This window comes from Salmo trutta, chromosome 25 (genome assembly GCF_901001165.1).
Source record: "Salmo trutta chromosome 25, fSalTru1.1, whole genome shotgun sequence".
NCBI lineage: Eukaryota > Metazoa > Chordata > Actinopteri > Salmoniformes > Salmonidae > Salmo > Salmo trutta.
Genome location: NC_042981.1, coordinates 4,841,710 through 4,864,396, shown reverse-complemented (window position 1 = coordinate 4,864,396; position 22,687 = coordinate 4,841,710). Strand labels below are relative to the sequence as shown.

The 22,687-nt window shown below is 45.7% G+C and overlaps 1 protein-coding gene across 4 annotated transcripts in view; it reads left to right on the top strand.

The window, feature by feature from the left end:
- Positions 1–369: 369 nt before the first annotated feature.
- The window catches only part of LOC115161888 (phosphofurin acidic cluster sorting protein 2), a 133,073-nt gene continuing 110,755 nt past the window's right edge, over positions 370–22,687 (top strand). Inside the window, exon 1 of one of the 4 annotated variants that reach the window (XR_003869448.1) lies at positions 370–838. Coding sequence is in view for 3 of the 4 variants with exons in the window: in XM_029712697.1 (XP_029568557.1) it covers positions 720–838 (119 nt within the window). In the remaining variant the exon portion in view is untranslated. The remainder of the gene's footprint in view (positions 839–22,687) is intronic. The other 3 variants (XM_029712697.1, XM_029712696.1, XM_029712695.1) reach the window with 3 other exon arrangements.

Genomic DNA, 22,687 nt, shown 5'->3' with positions numbered 1-22,687 from the left:
TCATGTTAAACACTATTTATTGCACGCAGAGTGAGTCCATGCGACTTATGTGACTTGTCAAGTACCTTTTTTACTCCTGAACTTGTTTAGGCTTGACACAACAAAGGTGTTGAACACCTATTGACTCAAGACATTTAAACTTGACATTTTTTGCAAAAATGTTGAACAATATATTTCCACTTTGACAGAATGGGGTATTGTGTGTAGATGGGTGATTTAAAAAAAAATAAAAATCTCAACACAACAAAATGTGGAAAAAGTCAATGGGTGTGAATACTTTCTGAAGGCTCTGCACATTAAATTATACATTTTTCTTGACATATGTTTTGCATGTAGGTTGGACAGAGCGCGCAGTACAAGGACATTGTATACATGCAACTGAGCCAGCTTGTACCCAAACTGAACGAGAATGTGTCCATGGCATTGCCAGCAATGACGTTATTTCCTGGGGGTGGCAGTGTGGGCATGGTACTGCAGGTCTTAGCGAGCCAGTGCACACGAGTCCTCCATGGAAACGAGCGAGGAGACAGGAGGAGTCGTTCGTATGGAACAAACCTCTGCGTCGACTCCCCCCGTTGTACCAACTTAACCGCATGAATAATTCATTCAACTTGCTAATAACGCACATTAAAACAAAGACATATTTTATTCAGATAGCTATCATTTTTTTTTGTAGCGCCTCGGCTCGTGTGGACGTTTAGCCAGCCTCATAACGAACCATGGCGGAGCGAAGTGGCAGGATGAATCTCGGTGGTGGAGGAGGTCCAAACAGACCCGTTCCTATGAACCTGTTCGCCACATGGGAAATAGATGGATCTTCCCCGAGTTGCATCCCGAGGTAAGCCCTTCTTCTTTATGCGACCGCTGCATCAACACTTTGTGAGACTAGTTAGTGCCAAAGGCAAGCAGACAGTTTGAGCTGATGATGGCTACGTTGTAGTAATACAGCTGCTGAGCTGCAGTGGGGTCAGTATTATCCCCTAAGAAAAACCAACCCATTGCAATGACTGTCATGTAGCTACTATGGGAATGTGACTATTTTCGACATTGACTATCTCAAAACGTTTCTTCCAGAGATGGATAGTTTAGCTAACCACTGCAGTACTCTATCTGCCAAAGTTTAGGCAGTGCTAGTTCTCTATATGGAGACAACCTGGACTCACGGGGTAGACGTAACACTAAACTAAATCGGTTGTGGCTAATTTAGTATGATATATTACGTTTGGTATGATATTCATTTGTGGATGTCCTTCATCCATTTCGTATGGTATGTTACGAATTGTAATTCGTATGATGTAACATTACAATTCGTAGGATATGTTACAAATTGCAATTCATGCATTATTTTATGAATTTACAATAAGTATTCTGTGTTAAGTATGCCAATGTGTCGTGGCTAATGTTAGGTAGGTGGCTAATATTAGTTAGGGTAGGGGTTAGGGTTAAGAGTTAGGGAAAGGTTTAGCTAACATGCTAAGTAGTTGTAAATTAGCTAAAATGCAAAAGTTATCCACGATGAGATTCGAACGAGCGTCCTAGATGTAAGCGTTTTACGGCCACCCCTTACACCCAACTTACCACCCTCCTTTTGTTTTAGCCTTATTAAATAACCTTTCTGTCTTAGGTAATTGTACCAGCGTTCAATCCGGGATTTTTCGTTTACCGTGTTACGTCTAGTGTATGAGACCAGGCTGAGGGAGACACTAACCTTGGACAAGGACCGATGAGTTCCCCCCCTAATGCCAACAGCAGTGATTGATGGACTGACATCCATAGCATAGCAATGAAACTATATTGGTGGTGCTTATAAATCTGACATATTAAAAATCAGTCTGCTTTTGTAAGTGCCACCCAATGGATTTTTTAAAATGTTTTGGATGCCCTCATCTCCTTTTCGGACCTGTTATAAAGTGCCAAGGACGATGTCCACATCTGGAAATGGTCACCTGTGGCTAGCAAGTAATAACATGTTTTCATGTTTGGTTGGCATGACAACGACCATATGGTTGGCATGACAATGACCATATGACTTGGCTATTCTTTACCTCTTGTGGTTGTTGTCATGCCAAACATGAAAACATCTTCTGAAGAGAAAATCAGATGTTATTTAGGGTAGTCTATCCTGGGGGTGAAAGTGATGGCTGCCTAGTTCGACCAGGCTCATGCTGGTAGCCCACTGGAGGGACAAGACAGACAGTATTGCACAAAGCAATCTGGACACAATTTGTGGTGTTTGCGTCAAGGGAGAACATAGAAAATACATTTTCTGATTTCTTTCTTGAGCCACCTTACTGTATCATAGACCTAGTCCAATGACAGAACAGTAATATAGACCTAGTCCAACAGTAATATAGACCTAGTCCAATGACAGAACAGTGATATAGACCTAGTCCAATGACAGAACAGTAATATAGACCTAGTCCAACAGTAATATAGACCTAGTCCAATGACAGAACAGTAATATAGACCTAGTCCAATGACAGAACAGTAATATAGACCTAGTCCAATGACAGAACAGTGATATAGACCTAGTCCAATGACAGAACAGTAATATAGACCTAGTCCAACAGTAATATAGACCTAGTCCAATGACAGAACAGTAATATAGACCTAGTCCAATGACAGAACAGTAATATAGACCTAGTCCAATGACAGAACAGTAATATAGACCTAGTCCAATGACAGAACAGTAATATAGACCTAGTCCAATGACAGAACAGTAATATAGACCTAGTCCAACGACAGAACAGTAATATAGACCTAGTCCAACAGTAATATAGACCTAGTCCAATGACAGAACAGTAATATAGACCTAGTCCAATGACAGAACAGTAATATAGACCTAGTCCAATGACAGAACAGTAATATAGACCTAGTCCAATGACAGAACAGTAATATAAACCTAGTCCAATGACAGAACAGTAATATAGACCTAGTCCAATGACAGAATGGTAATATAGACCTAGTCCAATGACAGAACGGTAATATAGACCTAGTCCAATGACAGAACAGTAATATAGACCTAGTCCAATGACAGAACAGTAATATAGACCTAGTCCAATGACAGAACAGTAATATAGACCTAGTCCAATGACAGAACAGTAATATAGACCTAGTCCAATGACAGAATAGTAATATAGACCTAGTCCAATGACAGAACAGTAATATAGACCTAGTCCAATGACAGAACAGTAATATAGACCTAGTCCAATGGCTGAGCTGAATCTAAACATTGAAACAAACAGAATGATGTAGCAGAAATCTCTTGAACACTGTCGGCGTCCCAGATGCCACACTAACTATTCCCTACACAGTGTGCTACTTTTGACCTGAGCTTGACCAGTGCCCTGTAGGCTTTGGTGAAAAGTACTTCACTATAGGGTGTACTAGATAGGGAATAGGGTGCACTAGATAGGGAATAGGGTGCACTAGATAGGGAATAGGGTGCACTAGATAGGGAATAGGGTGCACTAGATAGGGAATAGGGTGCCATTTGGGATGCATGCTCTCTCGACAGCTTGTTTCTCTGAGGAAGCTGGAAGACTTTCAGCAACACTTGGCCCAAGAAGCTGTTTGGTCATGTCATGTCATGGCTTGATACAGGCAGGCCTGCTACACACTAAAGTAGGTCACCGTTTAGATCTAACGTTTAGATCGGTCTCAGAGTAGCAGCTGATCATAGTGAATAAGGACACGGGATCTGATCCTAGAGGCTTTCTGAATACGGGCCCTTGTCCTGTATTCTAATTACTTACAGTACATTATTCCCCCGTGTGGGTTGAAATATACTTGTAAAGCCTTGGCATCATTTTCAGAGATCATTCTTGAGAATCTGAGGCGGCAGGTAGCCTAGTGGTTAGAGCGTTGGGTCAGTAACCGAAAGGTTGCTAGATCGAATCCCCGAGCTGACAAGGTAAAAATCTGTCATTCTGCCCCTGAACAAGGCAGTTAACCCACTGTTCCCCGGTAGGCCGTCATTGAACTGACTTGTCTAGTTAAATAAAGGTAAAATAAAGTTCTGTGGGCAGGATGTCTGTTTTTACAGCCTTTGTAAAGGGCATTTCCATGGGAACGGAATTACGCTTTGACTCAGATCTTTCACTTTAAAATGTCTGCCGAACAAAAAGTGTAACATACAACTCTATGCACAAGGACTACTTTGAACAATGTACAACCCGGAAAATGTCACAAAAACACATTATACTGGAAGAACAGCGCAGATGCAATGTTTTGGTAACAAGAAATACAGTTAAATCTCCCTCAGCGTTGTTATGCGACCACATTCTCCAACAACTCTGGTAAATATCTAAGATGGTGGCAGGAAGAATGGGGTGTTAGCTATGACATCACACCTTGAGTATGAAAACATCTCTTTTGGTGATTGAACTACAGTAAAGGAAGTGGATTTATACCCGCTAAGGGAATTACAATATGTGTAATGTGTATTTATTATGGATCTCTATTAGTTCCTGCCAAGGCAGCAGCTACTCTTCCTGGGGTTTATTATGGATCCCCGTTAGTTCCTGCCAAGGCAGCAGCTACTCTTCCTGGGGTTTATTATGGATCCCCGTTAGTTCCTGCCAAGGCAGCAGCTACTCTTCCTGGGGGTTTATTATGGATCCCCGTTAGTTCCTGCCAAGGCAGCAGCTACTCTTCCTGGGGTTTATTATGGATCCCCGTTAGTTCCTGCCAAGGCAGCAGCTACTCTTCCTGGGGTTTATTATGGATCCCCGTTAGTTCCTGCCAAGGCAGCAGCTACTCTTCCTGGGGTTTATTATGGATCCCCGTTAGTTCCTGCCAAGGCAGCAGCTACTCTTCCTGGGGTTTATTATGGATCCCCGTTAGTTCCTGCCAAGGCAGCAGCTACTCTTCCTGGGGTTTATTATGGATCCCCGTTAGTTCCTGCCAAGGCAGCAGCTACTCTTCCTGGGGTTTATTATGGATCCCCGTTAGTTCCTGCCAAGGCAGCAGCTACTCTTCCTGGGGTTTATTATGGATCCCCGTTAGTTCCTGCCAAGGCAGCAGCTACTCTTCCTGGGGTTTATTATGGATCCCCGTTAGTTCCTGCCAAGGCAGCAGCTACTCTTCCTGGGGTTTATTATGGATCCCCGTTAGTTCCTGCCAAGGCAGCAGCTACTCTTCCTGGGGTTTATTATGGATCCCCGTTAGTTCCTGCCAAGGCAGCAGCTACTCTTCCTGGGGTTTATTATGGATCCCCGTTAGTTCCTGCCAAGGCAGCAGCTACTCTTCCTGGGGTTTATTATGGATCCCCGTTAGTTCCTGCCAAGGCAGCAGCTACTCTTCCTGGGGGTTTATTATGGATCCCCGTTAGTTCCTGCCAAGGCAGCAGCTACTCTTCCTGGGGTTTATTATGGATCCCCGTTAGTTCCTGCCAAGGCAGCAGCTACTCTTCCTGGGGTTTATTATGGATCCCCGTTAGTTCCTGCCAAGGCAGCAGCTACTCTTCCTGGGGTTTATTATGGATCCCCGTTAGTTCCTGCCAAGGCAGCAGCTACTCTTCCTGGGGTTTATTATGGATCCCCGTTAGTTCCTGCCAAGGCAGCAGCTACTCTTCCTGGGGTTTATTACGGATCCCCGTTAGTTCCTGCCAAGGCAGCAGCTACTCTTCCTGGGGTTTATTACGGATCCCCGTTAGTTCCTGCCAAGGCAGCAGCTACTCTTCCTGGGGTTTATTACGGATCCCCGTTAGTTCCTGCCAAGGCAGCAGCTACTCTTCCTGGGGTTTATTACGGATCCCCGTTAGTTCCTGCCAAGGCAGCAGCTACTCTTCCTGGGGTTTATTACGGATCCCCGTTAGTTCCTGCCAAGGCAGCAGCTACTCTTCCTGGGGTTTATTACGGATCCCCGTTAGTTCCTGCCAAGGCAGCAGCTACTCTTCCTGGGGTTTATTACGGATCCCCGTTAGTTCCTGCCAAGGCAGCAGCTACTCTTCCTGGGGTTTATTACGGATCCCCGTTAGTTCCTGCCAAGGCAGCAGCTACTCTTCCTGGGGTTTATTACGGATCCCCGTTAGTTCCTGCCAAGGCAGCAGCTACTCTTCCTGGGGTTTATTACGGATCCCCGTTAGTTCCTGCCAAGGCAGCAGCTACTCTTCCTGGGGTTTATTACGGATCCCCGTTAGTTCCTGCCAAGGCAGCAGCTACTCTTCCTGGGGTTTATTACGGATCCCCGTTAGTTCCTGCCAAGGCAGCAGCTACTCTTCCTGGGGTTTATTACGGATCCCCGTTAGTTCCTGCCAAGGCAGCAGCTACTCTTCCTGGGGTTTATTACGGATCCCCGTTAGTTCCTGCCAAGGCAGCAGCTACTCTTCCTGGGGTTTATTACGGATCCCCATTAGTTCCTGCCAAGGCAGCAGCTACTCTTCCTGGGGTTTATTACGGATCCCCGTTAGTTCCTGCCAAGGCAGCAGCTACTCTTCCTGGGGTTTATTACGGATCCCCGTTAGTTCCTGCCAAGGCAGCAGCTACTCTTCCTGGGGTTTATTACGGATCCCCGTTAGTTCCTGCCAAGGCAGCAGCTACTCTTCCTGGGGTTTATTACGGATCCCCGTTAGTTCCTGCCAAGGCAGCAGCTACTCTTCCTGGGGTTTATTACGGATCCCCGTTAGTTCCTGCCAAGGCAGCAGCTACTCTTCCTGGGGTTTATTACGGATCCCCGTTAGTTCCTGCCAAGGCAGCAGCTACTCTTCCTGGGGTTTATTATGGATCCCCGTTAGTTCCTGCCAAGGCAGCAGCTACTCTTCCTGGGGTTTATTACGGATCCCCGTTAGTTCCTGCCAAGGCAGCAGCTACTCTTCCTGGGGTTTATTACGGATCCCCGTTAGTTCCTGCCAAGGCAGCAGCTACTCTTCCTGGGGTTTATTACGGATCCCCGTTAGTTCCTGCCAAGGCAGCAGCTACTCTTCCTGGGGTTTATTACGGATCCCCGTTAGTTCCTGCCAAGGCAGCAGCTACTCTTCCTGGGGTTTATTACGGATCCCCGTTAGTTCCTGCCAAGGCAGCAGCTACTCTTCCTGGGGTTTATTACGGATCCCCGTTAGTTCCTGCCAAGGCAGCAGCTACTCTTCCTGGGGTTTATTACGGATCCCCGTTAGTTCCTGCCAAGGCAGCAGCTACTCTTCCTGGGGTTTATTACGGATCCCCGTTAGTTCCTGCCAAGGCAGCAGCTACTCTTCCTGGGGTTTATTACGGATCCCCGTTAGTTCCTGCCAAGGCAGTAGCTACTCTCCCTGGGGTTTATTACGGATCCCCGTTAGTTCCTGCCAAGGCAGCAGCTACTCTTCCTGGGGTTTATTATGGATCCCCATTAGTTCCTTCCAAGGCAGCAGCTACTCTTCCTGGGGTTTATTATGGATCCCCATTAGTTCCTGCCAAGGCAGCAGCTACAGAATTACAAGACAAAAGGCAATGTTTCTTAAACTTACAGAAGGCAAATCATTTCTCTAAAACATAATCTAGTTGTTGATATTAGCTGGCAGGTGTCTTCACATCAACATGATTGTGTTTTAAGACTGTTTCTGGTAGATGTTCTCTAACACCCTTTTTCCATTTTGTTTGACCAGAAATGAAAATCTTTGCTTATTCCAACATTTTTGGTTATGGAAAATAGTTGAAAAATGCCTTTCATTTGACACTGAATTTGACATGCTAATATAAACTTCACGTTGGTGTTGATGGTTCCTTTCACATGGAAATGGTCTCAAGTTGACCTCCCTTTTGGTCTGTCCTCTCCTGGTGTTGTCAAATACAAAGACTACTTAGGCATACAGATGGAGGCCTGTTAAACTGGTTCAGTGTGAATTGAACTGTCACTCAGTACCTTCCTTTTCCTGTGGTGCACCAGTGTGGCTCTGTATTGATCCATGTCCCTTATGTTGTATTCTGCACCCCACCTTCTGCTTCTTCTCCGTCACAATTGGCACCCTAAACCCTACATAGTGCACTACTTTTGACCAGTGCCCTATGGACCCTAGTTAACAGTTTTGCACTATATAGGGTTTAAGGGGGTCATTTGGGAGGTTGCTTAGCCCTGCATTCCCGTTTAGAAACCTGTCCAGCCCTAGTCACTGAGGTGGGAAATTGTTACCCCTGAAATAACTGTTGAACGTAGGGCCGGTAGTATTATAACTGTTGAACGTAGGGTCAGTGGTATTATAACTGTTGAACGTAAGGTCAGTAGTATTATAACTGTTGAACGTAGGGTCAGTAGTATTATAACTGTTGAACGTAGGGTCAGTAGTATTATAACTGTTGAACGTAAGGTCGGTAGTATTATAACTGTTGAACGTAGGGTCTGTAGTATTATAACTGTTGAACGTAGGGTCAGTAGTGTTATAACTGTTGAACGTAGGGTCAGTGGTGTTATAACTGTTGAACGTAGGGTCAGTGGTGTTATAACTGTTGAACGTAGGGTCAGTGGTGTTATAACTGTTGAACGTAGGGTTGGTAGTATTATAACTGTTGAACGTAGGGTCAGTGGTATTATAACTGTTGAACGTAGGGTCAGTAGTATTATAACTGTTGAACGTAAGGTCGGTAGTATTATAACTGTTGAACGTAGGGTCTGTAGTATTATAACTGTTGAACGTAGGGTCAGTAGTGTTATAACTGTTGAACGTAGGGTCAGTGGTGTTATAACTGTTGAACGTAGGGTCAGTGGTGTTATAACTGTTGAACGTAGGGTCAGTGGTGAACGTAGGGTCAGTAGTGTTATAACTGTTGAACGTAGGGTCAGTAGTGTTATAACTGTTGAACGTAGGGTCAGTAGTGTTATAACTGTTGAACGTAGGGTCAGTAGTGTTATAACTGTTGAACGTAGGGTCGGTGGTATTATAACTGTTGAACGTAGGGTCGGTAGTATTATAACTGTTGAACGTAGGGTCAGTAGTGTTATAACTGTTGAACGTAGGGTCAGTAGTGTTATAACTGTTGAACGTAGGGTCGGTAGTGTTATAACTGTTGAACGTAGGGTCGGTAGTATTATAACTGTTGAACGTAGGGTCTGTAGTATTATAACTGTTGAACGTAGGGTCGGTAGTATTATAACTGTTGAACGTAGAGTCGGTAGTATCACATTAGGGTGCCGTTTGGGACGCAGAAAGACTGATTATTTATTTATTTATTTATTGACAGTTAGTTTCAGAGGCAACAGTTATGCTCTGCAGCCTGTAACCCCGTGTTGCTAAAACAAGAGCAGAGAGGAGAACGTGAACCAGCCAGGTTGTGTTTTGGGCTAAACACGGGCTCTGCCCCTCGGGCTGGGGTGTATTCATTAGGAACCAAACGGGCTGGAGGCCTGGGGTGTATTCATTAGGAACCAAACGGGCTGGAGGCCTGGGGTGTATTCATTAGGAACCAAACGGGCTGGAGGCCTGGGGTGTATTCATTAGGAACCAAACGGGCTGGAGGCCTGGGGTGTATTCATTAGGAACCAAACGGGCTGGAGGCCTGGGGTGTATTCACTAGGAACCAAACGGGCTGGAGGCCTGGGGTGTATTCATTAGGAACCAAACGGGCTGGAGGCCTGGGGTGTTTTCATTAGGAACCAAACGGGCTGGAGGCCTGGGGTGTATTCATTAGGAACCAAACGGGCTGGAGGCCTGGGGTGTATTCACTAGGAACCAAACGGGCTGGAGGCCTGGGGTGTATTCACTAGGAACCAAACGGGCTGGAGGCCTGGGGTGTATTCATTAGGAACCAAACGGGCTGGAGGCCTGGGGTGTATTCACTAGGAACCAAACGGGCTGGAGGCCTGGGGTGTATTCACTAGGAACCAAACGGGCTGGAGGTCTGGGGTGTATTCATTAGGAACCAAACGGGCTGGAGGCCTGGGGTGTATTCATTAGGAACCAAACGGGCTGGAGGTCTGGGGTGTATTCATTAGGAACCAAACGGGCTGGAGGCCTGGGGTGTATTCACTAGGAACCAAGCGGGCTGGAGGTCTGTGGTGTATTCATTAAGAACCAAACGGGCTGGAGGCCTGGGGTGTATTCATCTCTGACAGGGTTTAGGATCTCTGACAAGGTTTAGGATCTCTGACAAGGTTTAGGATCTCTGACAGGGTTTAGGATCTCTGACAGGGTTTAGGGCTGGTCAGTATTTCAGTGTTGTCAGTGTGCTGGTCAGTATTGTCAGTGTGCTGGTCAGTGTTGTCAGTGGGCTGGTCAGTATTTCAGTGTTGTCAGTGTGCTGGTCAGTGTTGTCAGTGGGCTGGTCAGTGGGCTGGTCAGTGTTGTCAGTGGGCTGGTCAGTGTTGTCAGTGGGCTGGTCAGTGTTGTCAGTGGGCTGGTCAGTGTTGTCAGTGTTGTCAGTGTGCTGGTCAGTGTGTTGTCAGTGTGCTGTCAGTGTGCTGGTCAGTGTTGTCAGTGTACTGGTCAGTGTTGTCAGTGTGCTGGTCAGTGTTGTCAGTGTTGTCAGTGTGCTGGTCAGTGTTGTCAGTGTGCTGGTCAGTGTTGTCAGTGTTGTCAGTGTGCTGGTCAGTGTTGTCAGTGTTGTCAGTGTGCTGGTCAGTGTGATGTCAGTGGGCTGGTCAGTGTTGCCAGTGTGCTGGTCAGTGTTGTCAGTGTTGTCAGTGTGCTGGTCAGTGTTGTCAGTGTGCTGGTCAGTGATGTCAGTGTTGTCAGTGTGCTGGTCAGTGTTGTCAGTGTGCTGGTCAGTGTGCTGGTCAGTGTTGTCAGTGTGCTGGTCTGTGTTGTCAGTGTGCTGGTCAGTGTTGTCAGTGGGCTGGTCAGTGTTGTCAGTGTGCTGGTCTGTGTTGTCAGTGTGCTGGTCAGTGTTGTCAGTGTGCTGGTCAGTGTTGTCAGTGTGCTGGTCAGTGTTGTCAGTGTGCTGGTCAGTGTTGTCAGTGTTGCCAGTGTGCTGGTCAGTGTTGTCAGTGTTGTCAGTGTGCTGGTCAGTGTTGTCAGTGTGCTGGTCAGTGTTGTCAGTGTGCTGGTCAGTGTTGTCAGTGTGCTGGTCAGTGTTGTCAGTGTCCTGGTCAGTGTGCTGGTCAGTGTTGTCAGTGTGCTGGTCTGTGTTGTCAGTTTGCTGGTCAGTGTTGTCAGTGTGCTGGTCAGTGTTGTCAGTGTGCTGGTCAGTGTGCTGGTCAGTGTTGTCAGTGGGCTGGTCAGTGTTGCCAGTGTGCTGGTCAGTGTTGCCAGTGTGCTGGTCAGTGTTGCCAGTGTGCTGGTCAGTGTTGTCAGTGTGCTGGTCAGTGATGTCAGTGTTGTCAGTGTGCTGGTCAGTGTTGCCAGTGTGCTGGTCAGTGTTGCCAGTGTGCTGGTCAGTGTTGCCAGTGTACTGGTCAGTGTTGTCAGTGTTGTCAGTGGGCTGGTCAGTGTTGTCAGTGTGCTGGTCAGTGTTGTCAGTGGGCTGGTCAGTGGGCTGGTCAGTGTTGTCAGTGGGCTGGTCAGTGTTGTCAGTGGGCTGGTCAGTGTTGTCAGTGTGCTGGTCAGTGTGCTGGTCAGTGTTGTCAGTGTGCTGGTCAGTGATGTCAGTGGGCTGGTCAGTGTTGTCAGTGTTGTCAGTGTGCTGGTCAGTGTTGCCAGTGTTGCCAGTGTGCTGGTCAGTGTGCTGGTCAGTGTTACCAGTGTGCTGGTCAGTGTTGTCAGTGTTGTCAGTGTGCTGGTCAGTGATGTCAGTGGGCTGGTCAGTGTTGCCAGTGTTGTCAGTGTGCTGGTCAGTGTTGTCAGTGTGCTGGTCAGTGTTGTCAGTGTGCTGGTCAGTGTTGTCAGTGTGCTGGTCAGTGTTGTCAGTGTGCTGGTCAGTGTTGTCAGTGTGCTGGTCAGTGATGTCAGTGTGCTTGTCAGTGATGTCAGTGTTGCCAGTGTGCTGGTCAGTGTTGTCAGTGTGCTGGTCAGTGTTGTCAGTGTGCTGGTTAGTGTTGTCAGTGTGCTGGTCAGTGTTGTCAGTGTGCTGGTCAGTGTTGTCAGTGGGCTGGTCAGTGTTGCCAGTGTGCTGGTCAGTGTTGCCAGTGTGCTGGTCAGTGTTGTCAGTGTTGCCAGTGTGCTGGTCAGTGTTGTCAGTGTGCTGGTCAGTGTTGTCAGTGTGCTGGTCAGTGATGTCAGTGTTGTCAGTGTGCTGGTCAGTGTTGCCAGTGTGCTGGTCAGTGTTGTCAGTGTGCTGGTCAGTGTTGTCAGTGGGCTGGTCAGTGTTGTCAGTGGGCTGGTCAGTGTTGTCAGTGTGCTGGTCAGTGTTGTCAGTGTGCTGGTCAGTGTTGTCAGTGGGCTGGTCAGTGTTGTCAGTGTGCTGGTCAGTGTTGTCAGTGTTGTCAGTGTGCTGGTCAGTGTTGTCAGTGTGCTGGTCAGTGTGCTGGTCAGTGTGCTGGTCAGTGTTGTCAGTGGGCTGGTCAGTGGGCTGGTCAGTGTTGTCAGTGGGCTGGTCAGTGTTGTCAGTGTGCTGGTCAGTGTTGTCAGTGTCCTGGTGTCTGAAGGATAGCCTAGGTCTAGTTCCACAAAGCAAGACTTAGGCTAGACGTTGTTTATTATCCATTAGATGAGATGCTGAATGCTAACTGATGTACTGAGCTAGACCATAGAGATGTATTGAGTTACGTGTGAATGCTAACTGATGTACTGAGCTAGACCATAGAGATGTATTGAGTTATGTGTGAATGCTAACTGATGTACTGAGCTAGCCCATGGAGATGTATTGAGTTGTGTGAATGCTAACTGATGTACTGAGCTAGCCCATAGAGATGTATTGAGTTATGTGTGAATGCTAACTGATGTACTAAGCTAGCCCATGGAGATGTATTGAGTTGTGTGAATGCTAACTGATGGACTGAGCTAGACCATAGAGATGTATTGAGTTATGTGTGAATGCTAACTGATGTACTGAGCTAGACCATAGAGATGTATTGAGTTATGTGTGAATGCTAACTGATGTACTGAGCTAGACCATAGAGATGTATTGAGTTATGTGTGAATGCTAAGTGATGTACTGAGCTAGCCCATGGAGATGTATTGAGTTATGTGTGCTAGACATTGTTTAGTATCCACAACATGAAGTAACAGCTGTAAAGTGTGAGTCATTCAGCAAGTGTTGCTGCTCTTAGGTTATATAAGAGATATCCAACACCCACACACACACACCACCCCCAGGTTGCTGAGACAGCAGGTGCTGAAGGACAGGGAAAGGACAGAGACAGGACAGGGAGAAGACAGGCGAGGACCGAGACAAGACAGGACAGAGACAGGACAGGGAGAAGGCAGGCGAGGACAGAGACAAGACAGGACAGAGAGAAGGCAGGCGAGGACAGAGACAGGACAGAGAGAAGACAGACGAGGACAGAGACAGGACGGGGAGAAGGCAGGCGAGGACAGAGACAAGACAGGACAGAGACAGGACAGGGAGAAGACAGGCGAGGACCGAGACAAGACAGGACAGAGAGAAGGCAGGCGAGGACAGAGACAGGACTGAGAGAAGGCAGGCGAGGACAGAGACAGGACAGAGAGAAGACAGACGAGGACAGAGACAGGACGGGGAGAAGGCAGGCGAGGACAGAGACAGGACAGAGAGAAGGCAGGCGAGGACAGAGACAGGACAGAGAGAAGGCAGGCGAGGACAGAGACAGGACAGAGACAGGACGGAGAGAAGGCAGGCGAGGACAGAGACAGGACAGAGACTGTTTCTGTCTCGCTCTCTCTGTGTGTCTCTCTCTCTGTCTCTCTCTCTCTCTCTGTGTGTCTCTCTGTGTGTCTCTCTGTGTGTCTCTCTGTGTGTCTCTCTGTGTGTCTCTCTGTGTGTCTCTCTGTTTCTCTGTCTCTCTCTCTCTCATCCTTCTATCTCTCTCTCATCCTTCTATCTCTCTCATATCCTTCTGTCTCTCATATCCTTCTCTGTCTCTCTCATATCCTTCTGTCTCTCTCTCCCTCATATCCTTCTGTCGATGCCGATTTTTATAAATATTTGTAGTTATGACAACAATACTGAATGAACAATGAACCTTTTTATTTTAACTTAATATAATACATAAATAACATCTATTTAGTCTCAAATAAATAATGAAACATGCTCAATTTGGTTTAAATAATGCAAAAACAAAGTGTTGGAGAAGAAAGTAAAAGTGCAATATGTGCCATGTAGAAAAGCTAACGTTTAAGTTCCTTGCTCAGAACATGAGAACATATGAAAGCTGGTGGTTAAATATTCCCAGGTAAGAAGTTTTAGGTTGTAGTTATTATAGGACTATTTCTCTCTATACCATTTGTATTTCATATACCTTTGACTATTGGATGTTCTAATAGGCACTATAGTATTACCAGCCTAATCTCAGGAGTTGATAGGCTTGAAGTCATAAACAGCGCAATGCATTGCGAAGAGCTGCTGGCAAAACGCACTAAAGTGCTTTTTGAATGAATGCTTACGACCCTAATGCTGCCTACCACCGCTCAGTCAGACTGCTCTATCAAATATCAATTCATAGACTTAATTATAATATAATAACACACAGAAATACGAGCCTCAGGTCTTAATATGGTCGAATCCGGAAACTATCATTTGGAAAACAAAACGTTTATTATTTCAGTGAAATATGGAACCGTTCCGTATTTTATCTAACGGGTGGCATCCCTAAGTCTAAATATTCCTGTTACATTGTACAACCTTCAATGTTATGTCATAATTATGTACAATTCTGGTAAATTAATGACGGTCTTTGTAAGGAAGAAACACAGTTCGCAACGAGCCAGGCGGCCCAAACTGCTGCATATACCCTGACTCTGCCTGCACTGAACGCAAGAGAAGTGACACAATTTCCCTAGTTAATATTGTCTACTAACATGAAATTATTTTAACTACATATGCAGGTTTAAAAATATATACTTGTGTATTGATTTTAAGGAAGGCATTGATGTTTATGGTTAGATACATTGGTGCAACGACTGTGCTTTTTTCGCGAATGTGCTTGTTAAATCAACATCCGTTTGTTGAAGTAGGCTGTGATTCAATGATAAATTAACAGGCACCACATCGATTATATGCAACGCAGGACAAGCTAGATAAACTAGTAATATCATCAACCATGTGTAGTTAACTAGTGATTAGGATTGATTGTTTTTTATAAGATAAGTTTAATGCTAGCTAGCAACTTACCGTGGCTCCTTGCAGCCACAAGGTCCTTTTGACGCTGCATTCGTGTAACAGGTGGTCAGCCTGCCACGCAGTCTCCTCCTGGATTGCAATGTAATCGGTGTCCAAAAAAGGGCAGATTACTGATTTTTGTTATGAAAACTTGAAATCGGCTCTAATTAATCGGTCGACCTCTAGTCTGTATCTGGGTCTGGGTTGTCCTCCAATCAGAAGTCAAGGCCCACATGACTGCAGGCAGCACACCCTGTTCCACTGATAAAGCTGAGATGTAGGATGCTTCTCAAACGGCACCCTATTCCCTACATAGTGCACTACTTTTGACCAGAACCCTATGGGCTCTGTGCACTACGTAGGGAATAGGGTGCCGTTTGGGACGTAACCATAAACAATAGTGGATAGTGTTAGTTAATAGCGCTGCCTCAAGGCCTATCTGCTCCTTATGTTTAAATAGTTGAATATATATATCTATATTGGATAGTGCTATTATGTCCTGAAAACACACATTTGTTGATTTGTTTTATATGAATATTATGTAGTGGAGCAGGTTTCTCCTAGTCTCACCGTTCTCTGTTATTCTACTGCTAGATCTGTTTACCGTCTTGCCAAACTCTTGTTTGGTCTGACAATGATCGTAGACCTTTCTAGCCTTCCGTATAGTGGGGGTTGGGTCAGGGTTGGGTCAGGGTTGGGTCGGGGTTGGGTCGGGGTTGGGTCGGGGTTGGGTCGGGGTTGGGTCGGGGTTGGGTCAGGGTTGGGTCAGGGTTTGGTCAGGGTTTAGTCAGGGTTTGGTCAGGGTTTAGTCAGGGTTTGGTCAGGGTTGGGTCAGGGTTGGGTCAGGGTTAGGTCAGGGTTAGGTTGGGTCAGGGCTGGGTCAGGGCTGGGTCAGGGCTGGGTCAGGGTTGGGTCAGGGTTGGGTCAGGGCTGGGTCAGGGCTGGGTCAGGGCTGGGTCAGGGTTTAGTCAGGGTTAGGTCAGGGTTAGCGTTGGGTCAGGGTTGGGTCAGGGTTGGGTCAGGGTTGGGTCGGGTCAGGGTCGGGTCGGGTCAGGGTCGGGTCAGGGTCGGGTCGGGTCAGGTTGGGTCAGGGTTGGGTCAGGGTTGGGTCAGGGCTGGGTCAGGGTTAGGTTGGGTCAGGGTTAGGTTGGGTCAGGGTTGGGTCAGGGTTAGGTCAGGGTTAGGTTAGGTCAGGGTTAGGTTGGGTCAGGGTTGGGTCAGGGTTGGGTCAGGGTTTAGTCAGGGTTGGGTCAGGGTTGGGTCAGGGCTGTGTCAGGGTTTAGTCAGGGTTAGGTCAGGGTTAGCGTTGGGTCAGGGTTGGGTCAGGGTTGGGTCAGGGTTGGGTCGGGTCAGGGTCGGGTCGGGTCAGGGTCGGGTCAGGGTCGGGTCAGGTTGGGTCAGGGTTGGGTCAGGGTTGGGTCAGGGTTGGGTCAGGGCTGGGTCAGGGTTAGGTCAGGGTTAGGTTGGGTCAGGGTTGGGTCAGGGTTGGGTCAGGGTTGGGTCAGGTTGGGTCAGGGTTGGGTCAGGGCTGGGTCAGGGCTGGGTCAGGGTTAGGTTGGGTCAGGGTTAGGTTGGGTCAGGGCTGGGTCAGGGTTAGGTCAGGGTTGGGTCAGTTGTATTGTGAGGTTGTGACAAACCAGTCAAATCTGTCTGTGTGAATAACAGGAGATGGTAGCCTGCTGTGTCTACTGAGGACATTGAGACTCCATGTTCTGATACTAAGCCTGCATTTGATAATACATTTATTCCCCTCTGCTTAAACAACAACATCATATTGGTAACCTAGCTACTGATTCCTACTGATTCCTGGCCAGGGTGACAAGGAAGTGACATTATTTCCAAATGTGGTTCACACACACCAACACGCGGTTTAAATGAACCAAATAGCTTTGTGATGATGTCGCATTGTGTCTGTTAGCACTTTGCAGCCTAAATGCTGCAGGACCTTCTGGGTTATGCAGATTACAGACAGAGAATTACAATAACAGTTCTGGGACGACGACCCCTAGAAGGATCTGATAGCATCATACAGGACAGAAATACTACATACAGGACAGAAATACTACATACTACATACAGGACAGAAATACTACATACAGGACAGAAATACTACATACAGGACCGAAATACTACATACAGGACCGAAATACTACATACAGGACAGAAATACTACACACAGGACAGAAATACTACATACAGGACAGAAATACTACATACAGGACAGAAATACTACATACAGGACAGAAATACTACATACAGGACAGAAATACTACATACTACATACAGGACAGAAATACTACATACAGGACAGACATACTACATACAGGACAGAAATACTACATACAGGACAGAAATACTACATACAGGACAGAAATACTACATACTACATACAGGACAGACATACTACATACAGGACAGACATACTACATACTACATACAGGACAGACATACTACATACTACATACAGGACAGACATGCTACACACAGGACAGACATACTACATACAGGACAGACATACTACATACAGGACAGAAATACTACATACAGGACAGACATACTACATACTACATACAGGACAGACATACTACATACTACACACAGGACAGACATGCTACACACAGGACAGACATGCTACACACAGGGCAGACATGCTACACACAGGGCAGACATGCTACACACAGGACAGACATACTACATACAGGACAGACATACTACATACAGGACAGACATACTACATACTACATACAGGACAGACATACTACATACAGGACAGACATGCTACATACAGGACAGACATACTACATACAGGACAGACATACTACACACAGGACAGACATACCACACACAGGACAGACATACTACACACAGGACAGACATACTACACACAGGACTGACATACTACATACTACATACAGGACAGACATACTACATACTACATACAGGACAGACATACTACACACAGGACCGACATGCTACACACAGGACCGACATGCTACACACAGGACAGACATACTACATACAGGACAGACATACTACATACTACATACAGGACAGACATACTACATACTACATACAGGACAGACATACTACATACAGGACAGACATACTACATACAGGACAGACATACTACATACAGGACAGACATACTACATACAGGACAGACATACTACATACAGGACAGACATACTACATACAGGACAGACATACTACATACTACATACAGGACAGACATACTACATACTACATACAGGACAGACATACTACACACAGGACAGACATACTACACACAGGACAGACATACTACATACAGGACAGACATACTACATACAGGACAGACATACTACATACTACATACAGGACAGACATACTACATACTACATACAGGACAGACATACTACATACTACATACAGGACAGACATACTACATACTACACACAGGACAGACATACTACATACAGGACAGACATACTACATACAGGACAGACAGACTACATACTACATACAGGACAGACATACTACATACTACATACAGGACAGACACACTACATACTACATACAGGACAGACATACTACATACTACATACAGGACAGACATACTACATACTACACACAGGACAGACATACTACATACTACACACAGGACAGACATACTACATACAGGACAGACATACTACATACAGGACAGACATACTACATACAGGACAGACATACTACATACAGGACAGACATACTACACACAGGACAGACATACTACATACTACACACAGGACAGACATACTACACACAGGACAGACATACTACATACAGGACAGACATACTACATACAGGACAGACATACTACATACAGGACAGACATACTACATACTACATACAGGACAGACATACTACATGCTACACACAGGACAGACATACTACACACAGGACAGACATACTACATACAGGACAGACATACTACATACAGGACAGACATACTACATACTACATACAGGACAGACATACTACATGCTACACACAGGACAGACATACTAGACACAGGACAGACATACTACACACAGGACAGACATACTACATACAGGACAGACATACTACATACAGGACAGACATACTACATACAGGACAGACATACTACATACAGGACAGACATACTACATACAGGACAGACATACTACATACAGGACAGACATACTACATACAGGACAGACATACTACATACTACATACAGGACAGACATACTACATGCTACACACAGGACAGACATACTACACACAGGACAGACATACTACATACAGGACAGACATACTACATACAGGACAGACATACTACATACTACATACAGGACAGACATACTACATGCTACACACAGGACAGACATACTAGACACAGGACAGACATACTACACACAGGACAGACATACTACATACAGGACAGACATACTACATACAGGACAGACATACTACATACAGGACAGACATACTACATACAGGACAGACATACTACATACAGGACAGACATACTACATACAGGACAGACATACTACATACAGGACAGACATACTACATACAGGACAGACATACTACATACAGGACAGACATACTACATACAGGACAGACAGACTACATACTACACACAGGACAGACATACTACATACTACACACAGGACAGACATACTACATACTACACACAGGACAGACATACTACATACTACACACAGGACAGACATACTACATACTACACACAGGACAGACATACTACATACTACATACAGGACAGACATACTACATACAGGACTGACATACTACATACTACACACAGGACAGACATACTACATACAGGACAGACATACTACATACTACACACAGGACAGACATACTACATACAGGACTGACATACTACATACTACACACAGGACAGACATACTACATACAGGACAGACATACTACATACTACATACAGGACAGACATACTACACACTACACACAGGACAGACATACTACATACTACACACAGGACATACATACTACATACTACATACAGGACAGACATACTACATACTACACACAGGACAGACATACTACATACAGGACAGACATACTACATACTACACACAGGACAGATATACTACATACAGGACAGACATACTACACACAGGACAGAAATACTACACACAGGACAGAAATACTACACACAGGACAGAAATACTACATACAGGACAGACATACTACATACAGGACAGACATACTACATACAGGACAGACATACTACACACAGGACAGACATACTACACACAGGACAGACATACTACACACAGGACAGAAAAACTACATACAGGACAGAAATACTACACACAGGACAGACATACTACACACAGGACAGAAATACTACATACAGGACAGAAATACTACATACAGGACAGACACTACACACAGGACAGACATACTACACACAGGACAGACATACTACACACAGGACAGACATACTACACACAGGACAGACATACTACATACAGGACAGAAATACTACATACAGGACAGAAATACTACATACAGGACAGAAATACTACACACAGGACAGACATACTACATACTACATACAGGACAGACATACTACATACTACACACAGGACAGACATACTACATACAGGACAGACATACTACACACAGGACAGAAATACTACATACAGGACAGAAATACTACTCACAGGACAGAGTAAAGACGTGGATCAATCATTTTTTTAAGAATAATGGGCAAATATTGTACCATCCAGGTGTTGAAAGCCCTAAGAGACTTACCCAGAAAGACTCACAGCTGTAATCACTGCCAAAGGTGATTCTAACATGTATTGGCTCAGGGGATTGTATACTTATCTAACATGTATTGGCTCAGGGGATTGTATACTTATCTAATCAAGATATATTCATGTTTTATGTTTCATACATTATTTTACAAATGGTAGAATTTTTCATTCACTTTGACATTACGGTGTATTTTGTTTAAATCATTGACCAAAAAACAACAACCAGTTAAATCCATTTAAAAAGTCAAGGGGTGTGAATACTTTCTGAAGGCCTTTTCTCTAATAAGTCACAAAGTGTTTCACCATTTTCTCCTGTAGCGTTTCACCATTTTCTCCTGTAGCGTTTCACCATTTTCTCCTGTAGCGTCTCACCATTTCCTCCTGTAGCGTTTCACCATTTTCCCCTGTAGCGTTTCACCATTTTCTCCTGTAGCGTTTCACCATTTCCTCCTGTAGCGTTTCACCATTTTCTCCTGTAGTGTTTCACCATTTTCTCCTGTATCCGTAGAGGGAGAGAATATGTAGGTCAGCACTGAGCAGACTTCTGGTCCAGAATGTCTGGCCTGAGAAGCTGTTAGAAGGTTTTAACATGTTGTGTTCATTAGCTGAGCTGAAGCTGTTGCAGAAGTCTAGTCCTTGACCTGAGGGCTGTTACAGTTGTTCTAATTGAGGTAAATTTCATGTAAACACTCTAGCTCGCCTTGTTTCCTAGCCTGGTCCCAGATCTGTTTATACTGTCTTTCCAACTCACGACGTGACATTGACTATAGGAGTTGGCAACACAGCACAAACTGATCTGGGATCGGTCTATGTGGTTCTTTCACCCACCACACCCAGATGTGTAGTCTCTGATGGAGACTGTGATGGACACAGTCAACAAAACACTCCTGTAACTAGGAGCAGTTCAGCTCTGCCCTGTAACTAGGAGCAGTTCAGCTCTGTCCTGTAACTAGGAGACGTTCAGCTCTGTCCTGTAACTAGGAGCAGTTCAGCTCTGTCCTGTAACTAGGAGACGTTCAGCTCTGTCCTGTAACTAGGAGACGTTCAGCTCTGTCCTGTAACTAGAAGAGGTTCAGCTCTGTCCTGTAACTAGGAGACGTTCAGCTCTGTCCTGTAACTAGGAGCAGTTCAGCTCTGTCCTGTAACTAGGAGCAGTTCAGCTCTGTCCTGTAACTAGGAGCAGTTCAGCTCTGTCCTGTAACTAGGAGCAGTTCAGCTCTGTCCTGTAACTAGGAGCAGTTCAGCTCTGTCCTGTAACTAGGAGCAGTTCAGCTCTGTCCTGTAACTAGGAGCAGTTCAGCTCTGTCCTGTAACTAGGAGCAGTTCAGCTCTGTCCTGCAACTAGGAGCAGTTCAGCTCTGTCCTGTAACTAGGAGCAGTTCAGCTCTGCCCTGTAACTAGGAGCAGTTCAGCTCTGCCCTGTAACTAGGAGACGTTCAGCTCTGCCCTGTAACTAGGAGACGTTCAGCTCTGCCCTGTAACTAGGAGACGTTCAGCTCTGCCCTGTAACTAGGAGACGTTCAGCTCTGCCCTGTAACTAGGAGACGTTCAGCTCTGCCCTGTAACTAGGAGACGTTCAGCTCTGCCCTGTAACTAGGAGACGTTCAGCTCTGCCCTGTAACTAGGAGACGTTCAGCTCTGTCCTGTAACTAGGAGACGTTCAGCTCTGTCCTGTAACTAGGAGACGTTCAGCTCTGTCCTGTAACTAGGAGACGTTCAGCTCTGTCCTGTAACTAGGAGCAGTTCAGCTCTGTAACTAGGAGCAGTTCAGCTCTGTCCTGTAAATAGGAGTAGTTCAGCTCTGTCCTGTAAC